We start from the raw sequence: 20,257 nt of genomic DNA, 5'->3' as shown, positions 1-20,257 counted from the left end.
TCAATGAGGCTGATTCACCATGTTTTATGGCGATTTTGTGCTATTTTCATGCTGTACGGCGATTTTTTTACTAAAACGGTGAATCACCCTATTCAATGACCAGATGGCGAATACATTTCAAGGTTTTTATCGCCATGATTCATCTTTTTATGGTGAAGTGGAATGTGAACTTTTAAAATAAAGTGTTTTGTTTTTTACATTTGGTGTCAAAAAATCAGGAATTTTATTCTGAGGAGGGGCATGCTATTTTTATTCATGTGCTGTAAGCACATGAATATATATTTAATTAAAAAAAAATATATATATATATATTTTTTTACACAGCAGCCAGCAGGGGGCCGGGAGCCTAGACGCTCATTAGATATTCATATATTCACTGCACCCGATCATTACATATGCACGATCGGGTGTAGTGAATACCCGGTCCCCTGTTGGCTATCCCGGGGGGCAACCTGTGCTGCCTGGCTCCCGGGGAGCCAACCTCCCCCCCACAAACGTTCTGGGGCAGGCAGGGAGACTTCCATCTCCCTGCCTGCCGCCGTCCTCAGGCTCCCTGCGGCATCGCCGCAGGAGTTAAAATTCGCCGGTCAGGGGCAGTGAGCCCCTGACTCGTTGAATACTGGAGCCGGCGAGGCTCCGGAACGCGGCGGGCAGTGGCGAATGCGCAGCGAATCCTAAACAGGATTCGCTGCACATCGTCAAAATTCTCATTGAATACTGCCCTATATATCAGCAGGGTTGCAGAGTGGGGAAAGCTGTCTCTGCAGCTTTGTTTGGCACCCTGCTCTAATACTGTGTACCCCTGCTTTTATTCCCCATTCTCTAGTGCCCTGGTCCAGGTTCACTCTGTGAGTGTGTGTGTGTGACTCCGCCCAGCGTTATACACACACTCACAGATTGACAGTTCCAGGCTAATATATATGACAGGTGTCTGCAATCAGGCTTGCTTTAGACTTGACCACACTGGATTCAATGCAGCCATACCCTGCTGTTCTGCATCCCTGCCAGGCAGGGCCGGATTGGCCATCTGGCTCTTCTGGCAAATGCCAGGGGGGGGGGGGGAATTGCCAGGTGGGCCGATTTATTTGTGCAAGGTGGAGGCTCCCAGTCCAGAGCCACTAGACTTGTGGCAGGTCCAGCGGCTCTCTATGTGCGCCTCTGAGGTCAAGGAGAGACATCACACGCTAGTCCCCTCTCTACTGCAAGCTGGGAACAGGCAGCGTGGTGCATGTACACGTGCATACACAAATGCCAGGGCCGATTCAGCGCCCCAGTCCGTCGCTGCTGCCAGGTATGCTCCTGCTGAACCTGTCCCACATAGCAAAAAACCTGTGTAGTCAGCATTTAGGGCAGTATTCAATGCTCTTTATTCACCATTTTTTATGGTGAACAGGGCTGTTTTTTGGTGAAACAGCAATTTTTTTTCTCTGAAAATGATATTCGCCGTATTCAATGCCAGCCAATTCACCGTTTCATAGTCGCCGCTATTCGCTGTTGTATTTCTATGGGGTTTATTGCATAGTTCGCCGAAAGTGTATTCAATGCCAAAATGGAGAACTGTGTTCACTGTTTTTTTTTTTGGTGAAGTTCTCCGTTCTGCTTTCGACATCTTTTTTAGGTGAACTGAAATTTGTACATATAAAACAAATGTTTTTTATTCATATTTTTGGTGTCTACAAGTCAGTTTATTTATTATTTGAAGGATCTTGCTAATTTTTTTTCTATACAAGCACCACATTAATATATTTAGATTTTTTTTTTACTTATGCAGGGGGCGGGGAACCGCTCATTAAATATGCACTGCACTGGGTCCCACTCATTACATATGCACGAAGCGGGACCAGCTCAGTGCACACTACTGCCTGGGTCACCCGGCCACGGCTCCAGCCCGTGGATAAATGTGAGCTGCAGCCCTCTGTCTCTCTCTGCAGCGGCAACCCTGTCCCCCTCCTGCCTGTGCAGCGCCGGGAGTCCACCATCCTGCCTACCGCCGTCACACCGCCGTGTCACCGTATTTTGCTATTTTTGCAGCGAGCCGCTGTGGTGTTGAATACGGTGACCGGACAGGCTGGTGGCGAAATGAGCTGACTGGGAAGCACGGCGAGTGTAGGCATAACCAAGACAGCGTATGCTGCCCCTGCGCTTGCTGCAGCATTGAATACTAGTTTTGTCTTCTTCCACCACCTGTTTTGTCTTCTTTGATTGGGAGACGTTCGTAAATGTAATTAAATACCTCAGGTTCAAACTGTTTTTAACAGGGCCGACAGTGTTTAAAGTTACATAAATAAATATTCAGACTTTGCCCTGCTCTCTTGTCCGTAGCCAGTCCTGCAGAGCACCAGTAAGTACAGAACTTTTTCTGACATGTGCTTACCATTTTTGTTTCGACAGATACAGAGAAATGCGTATTCAGTCCTGTTTGATGAAAAGTTTTCTATTCCTCTCGATCCGCTGGCACTGGAAGAAAATAGCCTGAGGTTCTCTATTTTTGGAATAGATGGGGATGAAAGGAATATCAGCACTGGAGTAGCAGAACTAAAATTATCAGACCTGGACCTGGCAATTCGGCCTTTCAACACATGGATATACTTACAGGATGTTAATAAGGTTGTTTCATTTTACTGTATTTTTTTTTTATTTTATTTTAACCCTTTGAGTGCCAAGTGATTTTGTCAAAATAGGTGTGAAAATTGCCAAGCAAACCTTTTTATTCATCGTAATGACCTGTAATGTTTACATTATATAGGAAATATGATTTTTTTTTTTTACATAACATTTTTATTTGATTTTATATAACAAATGTGAGCGATGCTGGCATTTTTAGTGGATATTTTGAACATCTTTCACAGAGATGTTCACACTTAATGGGTTAAATATGTAGTATTATTGCACAGTAATGAGAACCACTGAGAAAGAGCTTAACCAAGTGGTTCCCAAACGTTTTGAATCACGGCAATGAAATATCGAATCCGATCTCAGTGCACCAAATGCGATGCAATTCGATATTTCATTGTACACGCACCCATGCTACAAGATGTGATGGGTGCTTACAATTATATGTGATGGTATGACATGTGATGTGTGCATAGATGGGTGCTTACAATTGTAAGCACCTGCACCTATGCCATTGTTTAGCGTCAACTCCAGTATCAACGCCACCCCGAAGCGTGGCGAGCAGCGGCGGAACGCGTACTCCGACCTTTTCATACCCCTACTATCCACGTCGGCGTGGAGTTGATCTGATATAGTGTGGCAAGCGCAACGAGCCACGAGTCGAAGCGTGGCGAGCCCCGTGAGGGGACACGGAATACATGTAAAGTAATCCGCGTCCCCTCGCGGGACTCGCTGCGCTCGCCACACTAAATAAAATCAACTCCACTCCGACGTGCATAGTGAGGGTATGAAAAGGTCGGAGGACGCGTTACGCTGCCGCACGCCACGCTTCGGGGTGGCGTGGATAGTGGTGGTGTTTTAGGAACACATTCACACATTCAAATTCATTCAGCTGACACAGTGATGACGACATGTGTTAACTATTAACTAATTTACTGAAATCGCATCGGTAGCTTCATGTCATGTGCTTCTGCACCTATTTCTGGATGTTAAAGTATGATAAACATGGCAGGAACATACTCACGGGGAAACTTCGCTCAAGGTACCGAGGCCCCGATTTAGACAGGGGGGGAGATTCTCTAAGCAAGAAATGCGGTAAAAACCCCGTTACCGGGGTTTTTACCGCATTTTGGGATGCTGTAAGCATCCCTTGCCGGGTTAACGCGGCGGGGGGCATCGCCAGAAAAATCTGGCGATGCCCCATAGAAGCCAATGGGCTTCTACCGCATCCCACCGCCGCCCTGCAACGACCCCCCGCCGCCCCGCACGGACCCCTGCCGCCCCGCATCGCCCCCTCACCTGTGTCCAGGCAGCACAGCGCAGTGCTGCCCGGACCTGTGACCTCCTCCCTGCACTGATCCTCTTCCGGGTGCAGGGAGGAGGAGAGCACGGCGCAGCAGCAGCAGCAGCAGCGCCGGATGTGTGAGGGAGGGGGAGCTGCCGGCACCTGCTGGGACCCGGCGACTCTCACCGCAAAGGACAGCTCTTAACGCAAGAGCTGTCCTTTGCTATAATTATCGCATATGTTAGAACATATGCGATAATTATAAATGCGATGGGCGGCGAAGGGGGGGCGGAGATTCTTAGAGAATCTCCCCCCTGATCACTAAGCTGCATATATTTTCTGACTAGCGAGCAGGTAATCGCCGCCCTGCCAAATGCACGCCCACATTACCGCCCGAATTTCCATACTATAATGCGAGCGGATGTGATTGCGCAGAGGAAAGTCATTCGATGGTTACTCACCATCAATTGATTTTTCCTCTTCACAGATAAAAGTAAGCAAGGTCATGCTTTTATGCTGCCCGGTCTTCTGCGAATCGGGGGCGGGCGCTGACGTCATGTGACATCATCTATCCGCCCTGAGCAGGCAGGGGGACGAATATATTGGACAGAAGTCAGAATGGAGAGATCCTAGACGAGGAGTTTTCTTTATACAGATGTCGCACCTCCCAGTCAGCCCTAGGAATCGCCAGATCCCTGAGCTGGCACAGGCTTGCGTTAAGGTGCTCCATCTGACGGGGCGGGGAGTGGATTTTTCCTGCCCGTCACCGCTTCAGGGAGACGGGCAGGGTTATTGGAGGCTGCGGGCAGCGACGGGGAGCCAGCAGAGGGCTCCGACAGAACGGGTTGCGCAAGCATCTCGTGTGCGCATGCCCCCTTCTGTCCGATGGCGAACAGCGGCAGAGGGCTATTCTATCGCCAGTAGCTGCTCCATCTGTACATAACAGTTGTTTTCTCCGATTTACCATTGGATTGGTTCTGTTTGTATTTCCTGATGCAATTTACTGTAATACATTGTGCTAATGAAAGCTGCGCCCTGGGATGTAGCTGTTTTGTATCCGTATATATATATATTGGTACAGTAAATACAAGAGTATATGAAAACCTGTGATGATGGACAACCACAATATTGTCTTCCAGACCACAGACACTGTAGGAGAAATTCTGCTGTCTCTCAGTTACCTCCCTACTGCCGAGCGTCTCACTGTGGTTGTAGTGAAGGGGAAGAACTTAGTGTGGACAGAAAACAAGGCCACAGCAGGTAATGACTTCATTACAACGAATAAGCTTTTGTACATCCTTGCAGAACAGAAGATAATATACTGCTCAATATGAATGTGTGGTGCTGTGGACGTGATTTATCTTGATAGTTTTCACTTAAAAAGCTGCAGGAAAGTTTCTAAAAGCGTCACATAGGATGTACACCGGCAATGGTAGGGCATTGTAGAACACGGAAAACATATTTTACATTATACAAAACCATCTACTCATAGCATCATAATGAAAACACAAATACTAAAGAGAAAATATAACATTTCCTAAGTGTTTGTACCAAAAGTGCAAAGTTGCAGATTTGTTTTTGTGTGTGTGAAATAAACATCGGGTTGAAAATACAGTAGCGTTACCAAGGACTGGGTTTGGCACAAGCTAATTTGCAGCTTTGGCTGGGTATATACCCGAAGATATTATGGTGGACCCACCGTCATGCTGACCAAGCAGCCAATCCAGGTAAGTGCACACATTAACCAATGGGCCGCTCGAGATGTGGGTTAGTGCCATGCAGCTGGAGGGGCTTTAGACTTTGCCCACCCAGCTGTGATGTCACTTCCTACTCCGCAAGTTGTACATACAGCGCAATACACTGATAGAGCTGCAGATATATCGGCCATCCGCTAAGATGTGATATTTCTGCGGTCATTCACAGACGTATCGCTAAACACACACCTGCTGACTCACTTCTGATATATCGGTCATTCAATTGTACAGCCGATATATCAGCCAGGATGTACCCAGTATTAGGCTTATTACCAGAAGGCCTCAGCACCTCATCAAACACCTGGCAACATTGACTTGGACAGCTGACTAGTGTCAAAAGAGGTTCATGGCAGTAGTATCTCACCACATGAGATGAGTGACAATGTGAATGGAGTACCACAGTGGGGTATTCCCCAGAGCACACATGCCTAATTTCCTAGAACTGTTGAGAGCTTCCAAAAATTGTGTGGTGCTCCCAAACTTTTTGATTATGCAGGGAACAAAAATTGTTAATATATGGGAGCAAATGACAATCAACCATTGCTCCTGAACTCTGGAAAACAGACATCAACCATTGCTCCCAAACTCTAGAAAACAGACATCAACCATTGCTTCCAACTCTAGAAAACAGACATCAACCATTGCTTCCAACTCTAGAAAACAGACATCAACCATTGCTTCCAACTCTAGAAAACAGACATCAACCATTGCTTCCAACTCTAGAAAACAGACATCAACCATTGCTTCCAACTCTGGAAAACAGACATGAATCATTGCTCCAACTCTGGAAAACAGACATCAGTCATTGCTTCCAACTCTGGAAAACCGACATCAACCATTGATCCCAACTCTGGAAAACAGACATCAACCATTGCTCCCAACTCTGTAAAACAGACATCAATCATTGCTTCCAACTCTGGAAAACCGACATCAACCATTGCTCCCAACTCTGGAAAACAGACATCAATCATTGCTTCCAACTCTGGAAAACCGACATCAACCATTGATCCCAACTCTGGAAAACAGACATCAATCATTGCTTCCAACTCTGGAAAACCGACATCAACCATTGATCCCAACTCTGGAAAATAGTCATCAACCATTGCTTCCAACTCTGGAAAACCGACATCAACCATTGCTCCCAAACTCTGGAAAAACGACATCAACCATTGCTCCCAACTCTGGAAAACAAACAAAAACCATTGCTCCCAAACTTTGGAAAACAGACATCAATCATTGCTTCCAACTCTGGAAAACTGACATCAACCATTGCTTCCAACTCTAGAAAACAGACATCAACCATTGCTTCCAACTCTAGAAAACAGACATCAACCATTGCTTCCAACTCTAGAAAACAGACATCAACCATTGCTTCCAACTCTAGAAAACAGACATGAATCATTGCTCCAACTCTGGAAAACAGACATCAGTCATTGCTTCCAACTCTGGAAAACCGACGACATCAACCATTGATCCCAACTCTGGAAAACAGACATCAATCATTGCTTCCAAACTCTGGAAAACAGACATCAACCATTGCTCCCAAACTCTGGAAAACAGACATCAACCATTGCTCCAACTCTGGAAAACAGACATCAATCATTGCTTCCAACTCTGGAAAACCGACATCAACCATTGATCCCAACTCTGGAAAACAGACATCAATCATTGCTCCAACTCTGGAAAACAGACATCAACCATTGCTTCCAACTCTGGAAAACAGACATCAATCATTGCTCCCAACTCTGGAAAACAGACATCAATCATTGCTCCCAACTCTGGAAAACAGACATCAACCATTGATCCCAAACTTTGGAAAACCAACATAAATCATTGCTCCAACTCTTGAAAACAGACATCAACCATTGATCCCAAACTTTGGAAAACCAACATAAACCATTGATCCCAAACTATGGAAAACAGACATCAAGTATTGCTTCCAACTCTGGAAAACAGACATCAACCATTGCTCCCAAACTCTGGAAAACAGACATCAACCATTGCTCCCAAACTCTGGAAAACAGACATCAACCATTGCTCCAACTCTGGAAAACAGACATCAATCATTGCTTCCAACTCTGGAAAACCGACATCAACCATTGATCCCAACTCTGGAAAACAGACATCAATCATTGCTCCAACTCTGGAAAACAGACATCAACCATTGCTTCCAACTCTGGAAAACAGACATCAATCATTGCTCCCAACTCTGGAAAACAGACATCATTCATTGCTCCAACTCTGGAAAACAGACATCAACCATTGATCCCAAACTTTGGAAAACCAACATAAACCATTGATCCCAAACTATGGAAAACAGACATCAATCATTGCTCCCAAGTTCTGGAAAATATGTAATGTTTTTTTCACATTTATTTGGCAGTGTTTGGGAGTAAATGATTGATTTTCATTTGCTCCAATACATTATCAGACTTGTATTCCTACCAGACAGGTTGGCTGCTGCTACAAACTAACAACTATGCTCCATCAAAGTTCAGTGCAGCTTAAAAGGAATAGTTCTATGCAAGGGATGTGGTCATTTGGTCTACACAGCATGATGGTCGTCAGTCATTAGGTAGATACCATTAGGTCGACATGGGAAAAGGTCGACATGGGCCTAGGTCGACATGGTTCTAGGTCGAAAGGTCATTCGTTTGATAGGTCATTAGTGTCTAGGTCGACAGTCAAAAGGTCGACATGGGGGTTTTCACTGTGATTTGAGCCGACATGTGCCAACAGGCGGTATTTCATGCCCTACCATCATCGAGGGCGTGGTGGGAGAATAAGATAGTGCGCCGAGCGTTGCGAGTGCAGCGAGCGATGCGAGGGGACAAGGTGCACTTTAAACTGTGTCCATGTCGACTGTGTTAACATTCAGGTAAAAAAAGTGAAAAACCCCATGTTGACCTTTTCACTGTCTACCTAGACATTGTCCAACTAATGACCTGTCCAACTAATGACGTTTGGACCTATAACCAGGTCGACCGAGACCCATGTCAACCTTTTCCCATGTCGACCAAATGGTGTCGACCGAATGACTGTGGACCATCATACTGTAGACCAAATGATCCCAACCCCTATGCAAATAGAGCTTTACTAAGGAAACATCGGAAAGCTTTGATAAAGCCTCTACAATTTAGAAGTTTTACATGCTATTTTCTAAAGCTAATTTGTCTATAGCTATTATATAAAGATGGCTGCTACAAGAAATGATGTCATCGTGTTGTACATGGTGGGGTGGGGAGCAGCTTGGCTTTCATGGTATGGAAGCCGAGCTATCCTTGCCATCCTCACAGCTAGACCACAATCCTGCGCAGTGTGTGTGTGTGTGTGTGTGTTCTTTTTCCACAGATCCAGTGCGACATGGCGGGGTTGAGTGGGGGTGGTTGGAGCAGTTTAAGGCTCCATTCATTATTCTACATATAGCTGTGGGAGAGGCAGTAACTGATCCAAAAGCAGCAGGTGTTCACACAATACTTTGAGTCGGAATCCAGCATGACACGATATTGGCTGAGGATGGAGGTGTGTGAGAGAAAAGAGGGTGATTGGGCGCGTGGAGACCTACCTAGCACTGCACTTTGAGTAAGAACAACCAGAGCCGGCCTTAGGCATAGGCAAACTAGGCAATTGCCTTGGGCATTTGGAATGCCTAGGGGAATCAGCAGCTTTTACTGATTTAAATGATATGCAGCATGCCTATATTCTGTGTGCGAGTGAGGCTGTATCTGCATATGAAATAGTGTATTCATGGAAAATAAATCACTGTAACATAGCATTCCATATGCAGGTACAGCCACAGTCACACACAGAATATAGGCATGCCGCATATCATGTTAATCATTGGAAGCTCTTTGTGTGTCCTGTCACATAACAATGCAAATAAGATGAATTTTCAGCAAAAAAGGCACCCAACGTTAGGCCAGGAGCTGCATGGCTTATTGAGTCAAGATGTATGAGGAAACATCTGTATCCAAGCAGAGGCAGAGGTCACAGTGTTAGCAGCTGTGCGAGTGCTGTCTGCAGGTGGGTTGGTTGTGCAATAGTGTTCGGCATATGTGTAAGGGGCATTATGTGTGTCATGTATAAATGCATTAATAATGTGCGACATATGTGTAACAGGCATTATGTGTGTCATGTGTATAAGGGCATTAATAATGTGCAACATATGTGTAAGGGGCATTATGTGTGTAATTATGTGTATAAAGGGCATTAATAAAGGTGGGCATAATGTGTAAGGGGCATTATGGTTATAAGGACATTAATAATGTGTGTCATGTGTAAGGGGCATTACTGTGTGGTATTATCAGGGGTGCCGAGAGAAAGGGGTAGGGGGTACAAATTACCCAGGCCAAAGTCTGATGGAAGGGCCCAGTGGGGGCCCGGGCCCCCTCCCCTTAAGTGACAGCAGCAGCTGCAGCTCTTCTCCTCGGCCCAGTACACACTGCTTTGTGCTGGGTTGCAGTGTGGCCACGGAGGTGCTTAGAATACAATATTTTCTCAGGATTTTTTTCTAAGGGTATAATGTGAATAATATGAGGAGTAATGTATATAAGGTAAAGTGGTACTACTGTGTGATGTAACATGAATAAGGGACACCATCGCATGATATAATGTGAATAAAGTGACACTACTGTGTAGCAGAATTTGAATTGGGGGTAATATTGTGTGGCCATGCCCCTTCCCAGCAAGAACACACCCGTTTGGGCTGTGCACCGAATGTGTGCACTGTTTCTATTTCAAATATTGTGGGTAGGAGCACCAAAATGATGACTGCTATGATGAGGGTTGATGGTGCTGGAAAAGGGGAGCAGGGTCAGAGGCGGAACTAGTGGCAGTGCTAGGGGCACCAGCCAAAATCTTGCCTAGGGCGTCATTTAGGCTAGGGCCGGCTTTGAGAACAACCCGCCTCTTGAGTCCTAAGTTTAGATGGGATCAAAATGCGTTTTACACTGCATTCCTTATACTGTGCGTACCCAATATCAGAACATGCACTCTTCGAAATCATGCAAGCTACTGCACGCTCCGGCCAGACTGGGGCATGTAGGGCACAACGGGGGAATGCACACCTCCCAACAGTCCCGATTTCAGCGAGACAGTCCCGATTATCAGGGCCTGTCCCGCAGTCCCTCCCGCGGCCGGCAGTGTCCCGCGGCGAGGGGGGCTGTTGGGAGTCCCCCCCTGTCGGCTGCTAAGCAGCGGGGAATAAACGCTGTGCGCATGGGGCTGGGGGCATGGCTAGAGGCTCACAGAGCCTCTGGGTCATGCCCCCATAGCGTCAAAATGGGGCGTGGCCTCGCGGGAGAGCCGCAAGTATAGGCCACACCCCCGGAATAAGGCCACACCCCCAAAATTTTCAGCTGCGTCCTGCCTCCGGCACATCAAAAGTTGGGAGGTATGGGAATGCAATGGTAGGAAGGATGTGACCGGCCTCCAGAGGAGAACAGCAATGCACTGTACAGGACATTGGTTTGTGCGAGGAACCCAACAGATCTTGTAACGTGGATTTGTTTATTTTTTATATATATGAAATACACCAGCATATGAAATCTAGCCGCAATAATATATAAGCATAAACTAAGTAAAAGGCATAGTTGTCTACCCATTCTGCGGGAGACTCCCTGAAATAACAGCAATCTCCCACTCTCCCTCATTAGTCTAGCAATCTCCCTCATTTCATCTAGCCTACATTACAGTGTTACATCATAGTTACCTCCCCTCCTGCATTCTGCAGGTGACTCCCTGACATAGCAGCAATCTCCCTCTCTCCCTCATTAGTCTACCAATCTCCCTCATGTCACCTAGCCCACATTACACTGTTACACCATAGTTACCTCCCGTCCTGCATTCTGCAGGAGACTCCCTGGCATAGCAGCAATCTCCCTCTCTCCCTCATTAGTCTAGCAATTTCCCTCATGTCACCTGGCTCACGTTACACTGTTACATTCTAGTTACCACCCCTCCTGCATTCTGCAGGAGACTCCCTAAAATAGCAGCAATCGCCTGCTCTCCCTCATTAGTCTAGCAATCTCCCTCATGTCACCTTGCCCACGTTACACTGTTACATCCTAGTTACCTCCCCTCCTGCATTCTACAGGAGACTCCCTGAATTATCAGCAATCTCCCTCTCTCCCTCATTAGTCTAGCAATCTCCCTCATGTCACCTAGCCCACATTACACTGTTACATCATAGTTACCTCCCCTCCTGCATTCTGCAGGAGACTCCCTAAAATAGCAGCAATCTCCCGCTCTCCCTCATTAGTCTAGCATTCTCCCTTATGTCACCTAGCCCACATTACACTGTTTCACCATAGTTACCTCCCCTCCTGCATTCTGCAGGAGACTCTCTGTCATAGCAGCAATCTCCCTCTCTCCCTCATTAGTCTAGCAATCTCCCTCATGTCACCTAGCCCACATTACACTGTTACATTTTTGGTGAAAAAAGGAATGAGCGATAGATACATTTACATTGAATCATCCGCACCATTTCCCAGCACTTTACCAAGTACATTAGCTCTTACAGAGCTTTGGCGCTCATCTACATTTGGATATAAGTAATTTTAAAAGATCCCTCTCTCATACCCCTTTTACACCACCCGCAAATTACCGGGTTAAAGATTTTCAACCCAGGTTTTGCTTTGGCGTGAAAGGGTCATGTTGGAGTGTTGGGATTTAAGACCTGTGTTAACCCTTTCACACCATAGAATAACCTGAGTTTTTCAGCAAATTTCTGGGTTTGAAAAGCTTTAACCCGGTAATTTGCGGGTGGTGTGAATTGGGGTCAGACTGCACCCGGCAAAATGACCCGGCTCTCAAAAATGCTTGACAATTGCCGGTTGGCCAGTGTGAAAGGGGTATTAGATGTAGCAGTACACACCCACTCTTCTAGGTGCAGCCTGCACAATCTCTTTTCCCAATCTCTCCATATATGGAACTAGACACTCCCTTTGGGTTCAGCATGATGCACCCCCTCAATGGGGCGCTGTGCAGAATTCTACTACCAACTATAATCTCCCTTAAATCAGTTTTCAAAAGTAGGCAAGTATGGTAGAAGGGCACAAGGAACGTCGGACACTTGGGAGAGGGACTATGTCTTTTGTAATCCTAAGGGTTTATATAGGAAAACTTTAATAATACCCTTCTTTAAATATTCCCTACACCTTGCAAACCCCAATCTACATGTAATTCATTATGTAATAGATTAAGGGTTATGGGGGAAATGTATTAAACTCTGGAGAGAGATAAAGTTTCCAAGCCTGCTAAGACATTTTTTATTGTAGTTCATGTATTTTTCTCTTGGCATTTATTATCATATATTTATTAGTCTGTTGTCACTTTTATGTGCTTCTTTATCACCACTAGTAAATCACATGACTCTTTACCTGTTCTCTGTTACATTATATTGGTGATGGGACCTTTTGGCACCCCCGCCTTCCAAATTAGTATATTAAATACTGAATCGTCCGATTTCAAGCTCTTAACAGTTATCTTAGCATGTTTAATGATGAGGTCACTTTACCCAGACATAGCGTAAAGGAAGAAGCGTTTCTGCAGCAAATGACAGATATATAATATGGGTCGTTGTCAGTGAGTTATAGTATCACAACCTGTTACTTCATGATGCAATGGTTCTCAACAACCTCCAACCTGATTGATGCTACAGATCAATATTATTATTATTGGACCAGCGTGGACTTATACACTTATAGCATTTCACAATGAATCTGTTTACTTGAATCCACAGACCCATTTGTAAAGGTGTACCTGCTCCAGGATGGGAGGAAGATCAGTAAGAAAAAGACCGCAGTGAAACGCGATGATAGAGATCCGGTATTTAATGAGGCAATGATATTCTCTGTACCAGCCATAGTCCTGCAGGTAAGTCATCGCAGCCATCCCTCCTAGTCTGTGCCTAGGGGACTCTGTAATAGAACATGTGGGTATGAATACGTTATACTGGTTTTGAAGGTAAACATCGTGTTCCTGGCTGTATTTTAAATGAAACCCGCACTGAAGCTTTGTTTGTTTTGCAAAAATAAAATCAGCTGCTGTAGGGGCCATGTAAAATGCAGTCATTCATGACAATATTGTTATTGTACAATGCATACAATGCATACAATGCATAACACGACACGCACCCCATGCGGTTTTTTTTTTTTTTAAATGATTATTTATTTAAGATTGAGAAGCCTGCACGAATCTGACTGGTCCATGCAAGCTTCAGTCAAATACGAATTGAAAAGGTGGTCTTTTTGCCATTCGTGTTTAATAGTGATTCATATTCGTATTTACCATCATGAATCATAAGTAAATTTGGCGGTACCATTGAAAAGAATAGGCTTTAAAGGCCGTATTCTTTCGATGGTGTGTATCCATTCGGTTTTTTTTTAGAAATTCTAAAACATGCGAATGGCAAAAATACGAATCATACACATTCGTACATTTGTAAATTTGTTGATGCGTGAAATACGTATGAATGGTCATCAATACAAGCATTCGTACCCATTCGATCTTAGTAAATTTCCGCCTTGGTGTGTACTAGTTGGTGTTCATTATTGGTTCTCCCCCTAGATAAGAAGCTCTTGGGAAAGCAATGTTAGAGTGGGCATCAGTGAATGACACTAAGGGCCTAATTCTGGTTCACTCTTAGAGGCAAATTCCTTCTCAAATGGACAAAACCATGTGCACTACAGGTGGGGCAGATGTTACTTGTGCAGAGAGAATTAGATTTGGGTGGGGTTTTTCTTCAGCATAGGAAAGTCACATAGTTCAAGCAGTACGCTCCTTGGCAGCAGCCCTTACTAAGGCTAAGGGTCTTACAGAGAGACTTTGTAACTACATCCTACAGTTTACCTCAGAGGTAGCCCATAGACTCTCAAAAACTGTGAGCTCCAAATCATATTTGCTAGCAAAGTTAAAGTTAAGGTTAATAGTCAAAAACTGTGTCTGGATACGGATTCACTGGCAGTGGAGCATTATCACCATACTAAATCTCACCCAACTGCGACAGGACCAGATCCTAGAACCAGGTCTCGGGAGAATAGGAAATAACCCCCTTAAAGTATATGCCGAGAGGATTGCATAAAATACACGATCCTGTTTAAATTAATGTAAAACATTGCTCCAGGGAGGGTTGAGCATCTCCAGAATTACCCCTGGTAAAAAGAAGTTACCGAACTGTTACAGTAGGAAAGCAAGTTAAGTTTATTCATAATTCACGTCAGTGATAATACGTGGAAACATCTTATGGACTTACAGTAGCTCGAGCCAGGAGGTAGTTGTTAAGTTTCCTTCAGGTACCACTTAAAGTTTCATTCTGCAAACAAGGGGACATTGAGTTATTCCTAGCGCTAAAAAAGACCCGTGCAGCTTACACTTTTATTATCTACAGGCCATCCTGCATTTATTACAAATAAAAGGTCAGAATATTACTTAGCAAGTCTTACCTTGTCTTCCGACTTTGGATTACAAATACCCAGCGGTTTAGACGTCTCAGCGAGGGACCTGAAAACCTGCAAAGGAAGGGACAGATAATTTAAACAAGCGCTTATAACGGGTGATCCTAGTCGCATAAGGGGCTTAACATTTCATTGGAACTGCCCAGCATTTCCCGTATCTGGTAAAACATTTCCTCCAGTTGAGGACTACTTTTATAGGTTTAGGACAGAGACTTGGGAAAGGTCCTTAATCTAGATATATGAACTAGAGACAGTGCAATTGCCTACTGAAGGGTTTTAATCCACACTGCAGTTAGGATAATACTTAATGCATTAAGTAACCTCAGGTGATTGTTGAGGTCGTTACTATAAATTGTTGATGTGTATTTACGCTGTGATTTTTCTGTTTCATTCGTTTAATGAATTCTTTGCATGCAATTAACCTTTATTCTCCATAGAAGAGAAGAAGCAGTGTTCCTGCATAATAAAACATCTGTTATTTATTTATTTACTGTGTGAATTACTGTCTTAAACTGTAAATGTAATTGTGAGTTGAAGTATCTGAAAAGGAAAAAGGACAAGAAGAAATACTCACCGGTAGGTCACATATCTCCATGAGCAATATGGGTGACCAAAGACCATAGTGCGGGCAACCTGTGAGACAGCTGTCAAATCCATAATGACTGTTTTGGTCACTGGTCCATGAGACCATCATCTCCTCGTTCTGGACCGAGCATTTGCCTGTATGACTGTGAGGCATCTTCACTCTGCCCTTTCACTGCTGTTGTTTACGGTGCAGGTTGTCCTTTTATGGTCCAAAACCATGTTCAGTCCTGTGGAATAATTATTGATTTGTAGCTACAGCAACCAACAGTCATTCTCATAATCAATGGCTCTGCTCATAAAATGTAGGAATAGCTATTAAAATAGAAAAAAATATCTTGTCCTGAAACATTTCATATTTCCATCTTCCCAAGCGCTGCGGATAACTGTCCGGGATTTATACCTTCTCCAAAGGCAAAACGCTTTTTCTTTTGAACAATTTCTTTCCGCAAAACTGAATTTCTTTTCAATCACAAGAATAGTGCATATCCTATAACATCATTGCATGAAACCGGATCAATACCAAAAATAAACCTTCCGCTTTGTGTCCGACTGCTAACTGTTGGTCTATTGTCATTCCAGGACCTGTCTCTGAGGATTACAGTGGCGGAATGCTGTGATGATGGGAGAGCGGAGAACATTGGACACGTGATCATTGGTCCGGCGGTCAGCGGGCTGGGTGTGACTCACTGGAACCAAATGTTAGCTACACTAAGGAAGCCTGTTTCCATGTGGCACCAATTACGTCCAAATTGAGACTCTGCACCCCATTATGTCACCAAGTGCAAATATCCATAAGACTGGGGAGCAAGAACACCAATCTTCTAAAACATATTAATGAACAAATATATTTTGTGTACATATTCTGCATGGGACTTTCAAGCTCCGTCATTATACTGTAATTCGAGCAGTAAGTTATGGTAAAACTGCTGCTTTAATTATTTGTTTTGTGACTTTTTTCGTTTCCTAAGATCATTTCAAAATCAAGCTGTATATTGCAGAGAGAAATGATAAGGCATTAAGATTTATCACATACCGGTGCTTTGCTTTACACAATAACAGTTATCAAATAATTCTATGTTAATGACAGACTTAATAGTAACTTAAACACTTAGGGGTGTGCTTGCCATTGCTCCGATAACAGCCACCCCTGGCCAAAGCCATAATTACATGTAGTAACTAAATAAAAGAAAACAACGTCATCGATAAAGATAAGTAAATCCAAAGTGACACTTTCATTGTTTATCGCCGTGAAGCGTACACTTGCCTTTTTATTAGCAGGACCTTCCTTTGACCAATTTTTATACAGTATCCCTCATTGTGGTCGAATTAGATGAATGGGGCATTTTTAATCTCAGTTTAAGAGATCGGATAAATTGGAAGTCTATTCATACGGTCTGTCAGCAAACACACATTTGGTAGATAGTGGCCATTGGCCCAATTTTTTTTTCCTAATTAACATCTAGACATACCAGCTATTCTTAGAGATTAATGAACACAATATATTTAAGTCATACATTATATAATTAGCTGTCAAAAGCCCATGCTTGTTTGGATAACTAAGTTATATGGGTACTTATGTAGTATCTGGGCTGCCGATTTCTAAATCGGGTTGGATCGGGAGATCGCATCGCATCGCATGCGACCATGCGATTCGATGCGATGCGATGCGATGCGATGACCCGATTTTTCCATAGGAATCAATGTTAAAATGGACTGAGTCCATTTTAACATGGAATTCAATGGGAAAAATGGGTCCTTTTCATACCCCTACTATCCAAGTGGGCATGGAGTTGGATATAAACCTGTGGCGAGCGTAGCGAGCCACCGAGCCCGAAGCGTGGCGAGCGAAGCGAGCCCCGCGAGGGGACGAATACCGTCCCCTCGCGGGGCTCGCTTCGCTCGCCACGCTTCGGGCTCGGTGGCTCGCTACGCTCGCCACAGGTTTATATCCAACTCCATGCCCACTTGGATAGTAGGGGTATGAAAAGGACCCATTTTTCCATAGGAATCATTTTAACATTGATTCCTATGGAAAAATCGGGTCATCGCATCCGATATCGGATGCGATGCGATGCGATGCGATGCGATATCGCATCGCATCGCATCTGATTGTATGCCTTAACTTAAGGCATACAATCAAAAAATCGGCAGCCCAGATACTACATAAGTACCGTTATATGTACTGACTTCTTATACAAAGTGATGCAAGACAGAGATACCCCACCTCACTAGATAAATGGGCAGACTTGAGTAAAGGATCCCAGAAAGCATTCGGGCTTAGCTACTGTATATGTGAAGACGTAAATGAAAAACTCTGGGTAGGTACTGTAAATATACATGCAATATAAACCTTGATATTTTTGTACCGTTGACGCGACAAGGAAGGCAAGGAAAAGTCTACTGTAAAGATGGATTCAATATTTACAATAAAAATGACAATTCTAGCAGACAATACAATACTGGCAAAGTGAAATATTTTGTTTCGGAAATAATTCACATGGCAGTGATCACTGGTAAACATAATGGGTGAGATTTAATAGGATGAGAGATTCCGAAAGTGAGCGATTTGGGAAGAAATCTCCAGGTTTTTTTTAAAGCGGCAATCATTTACACGGCAAAACCAGTGTGATTTTGCAGTGTAAATGATTGCCGCTTTAAAAAAACTGGAGATTTCTTCCCAAATCTCTCACTTTCTGAATCTCTCATCCTATTAAATCTCACCCAATATCTGGTACTCAGTAAGGTAAGTTTAATATAAATCAATGGCCCTTAGAAAGTATTAATATTATCCCTTAGAATGGGGTTTGGATTTTGAGGGATTTTGTTGTAAGTTATGTGTCACATTAGTTCTGCAAACCAATGTATTATTTTGGTGCGAATAATATTTGTACTGCCACCGTTCATCAGCAGAAACCAGGCAGGTAACGCCGATACTTTTCATAACTTACACATTTGCACCTTAATCTATTTTTCTATGAGACTTTACACATATTGTTAAATTTACATAAAAGAGATATTAAATATGCATTAAATGATTCACAGTGTTACTAATGCTATTGACAATGTTATGTGAAAGCAAAAACATAATAAAAAATAAATTCTGTATCTGATTAGTTTTCCGACTTGATGATCTTAGTCTTCGGTGTATTGTGGTCTGTGCTGATGTGAAAGTCACTGGCTTAATCTCCCATGTGCTGTATGATGATCATTACTTTGATCATTGTGTTGACAATCTACAGGTAGAAACAACACAAGTGATCATTGTGGGTCAGATAGGCTAAAACATACGAAAGAGGGGGCTGTCATAATCTCAACAACATTTGTGTTTCTTAATGAGAATTACATTTTTCAAACTAGAGACATTAACAGTTATAGGGATTGTAAATGTGGGCATTTAAAACTCAGACAAAACCTTGCACTTTGTTCTTACTTTCAACCATTTGAGTGCCAACGTTCCTATGAAAGATCCTCAAAATATACAATCAGGGCCGGCGCCACCACTAGGCAGGTCTAGGCATTTGCCTAGGGCGCCGGCCACTGGAGGGCGGCAGTTCGCCCCCCGTGCAAAGGGGGTACCTGCTGCGCCGTCTGGGGAGCGGGCAGGGGGGTCCATGTCGGCTTCTGACAGCAGCCTGCAGTGGTGTCCTTGCTGCGCGGGTACCTGCGGCACTGTGTATAAAGCTGGCGGCGGCGGGGAGTCCCTGCAGTGAATAAGAAATAACCAGCGCTATCCGCCGGGCTATGCGGCGGCGCGGGAAGCGCTGCCGGGTTTGAAAACACTGGCCACATGCTGATTGTCTGAGATTCCGCCAATCAGCGTGCGGCCAGTGTTTTCAAAACACAAGCGCTTCCCGCGCCGCCGCATAGCGCTAGTTATTTCTAATTCACTGCAGGGACCCCCCCTCCGCTGCCGCCAGCTTTATACACAGCGCCGCAGGTACCCGCGCGGCAAGGACACCACTGCAGGCTCCTGTCAGACACAAGCATGGACCCCCCGGCCCCCTCCACAGACAGCGCAACAGGTACCCCCCGCCCACACCCCCCGGCACCGGGGCACCCCCACCTGACTCGCCTAGGGAGCTCCGGTTCCTTGCTCTGGCCCTGTATACAATAAAAATGCCAGCGTCGCTCACAGCGACTGTTCTTTTAGTATAGCTAAATATAAGCACAGCCGAGTCACTTAATTGAAGTTTAGTTAAATGTTGCACCCAAAAAAGAACAGGGATATGATGGGATATTTAATGGATAATTTAAGGATCTCTCACAGCAATGTTGGCACTCAGAGGGTAAAGAGAGTTACATTCTCAGTATACCAGAGTTCCCTAATATGTTATGGACTCTATGCAGTGGTGGATTTAACACTGGGCACATGTTTAGCAGTAGGGATGAAGAGAACATTGGCAGGTCCAGGTAATGTTTTGGGGGCGTGACCTAGTAGCAGGAGGTGTGGCCACACCCCTCACTGAGTGCAGACTTGGAGGGGTGCTATAGTCCCCATCAGTCAGGTGTATACCTAGATGGGGTGCCATTAGTGTTGGCAGACCTCTCCATCAGGCCCAGGCTTG

General features: G+C 44.5%; 1 protein-coding gene across 3 annotated transcripts in view; it reads left to right on the top strand.

The window, feature by feature from the left end:
- The window catches only part of SYT12 (synaptotagmin 12), a 95,067-nt gene extending 77,609 nt beyond the window's left edge, over positions 1 to 17,458 (top strand). For all 3 annotated transcript variants that reach the window (XM_083164132.1, XM_083164131.1, XM_083164133.1), the window contains 4 exons: positions 2,392 to 2,607; positions 5,038 to 5,158; positions 13,394 to 13,527; positions 16,272 to 17,458. In XM_083164132.1, coding sequence (XP_083020258.1) covers positions 2,392 to 2,607; positions 5,038 to 5,158; positions 13,394 to 13,527; positions 16,272 to 16,445 — 645 coding nt within the window. In that variant the 3' untranslated portion in view covers positions 16,446 to 17,458. The remainder of the gene's footprint in view (positions 1 to 2,391; positions 2,608 to 5,037; positions 5,159 to 13,393; positions 13,528 to 16,271) is intronic.
- The last annotated feature ends 2,799 nt before the right edge of the window (positions 17,459 to 20,257 follow it).

Source organism: Crinia signifera, chromosome 11 (genome assembly GCF_055691185.1).
Source record: "Crinia signifera chromosome 11, ASM5569118v1, whole genome shotgun sequence".
NCBI lineage: Eukaryota > Metazoa > Chordata > Amphibia > Anura > Myobatrachidae > Crinia > Crinia signifera.
The sequence above is the reverse complement of the archived record's forward strand: the minus strand, read 5'-3'. Positions and strand labels throughout refer to the sequence as shown.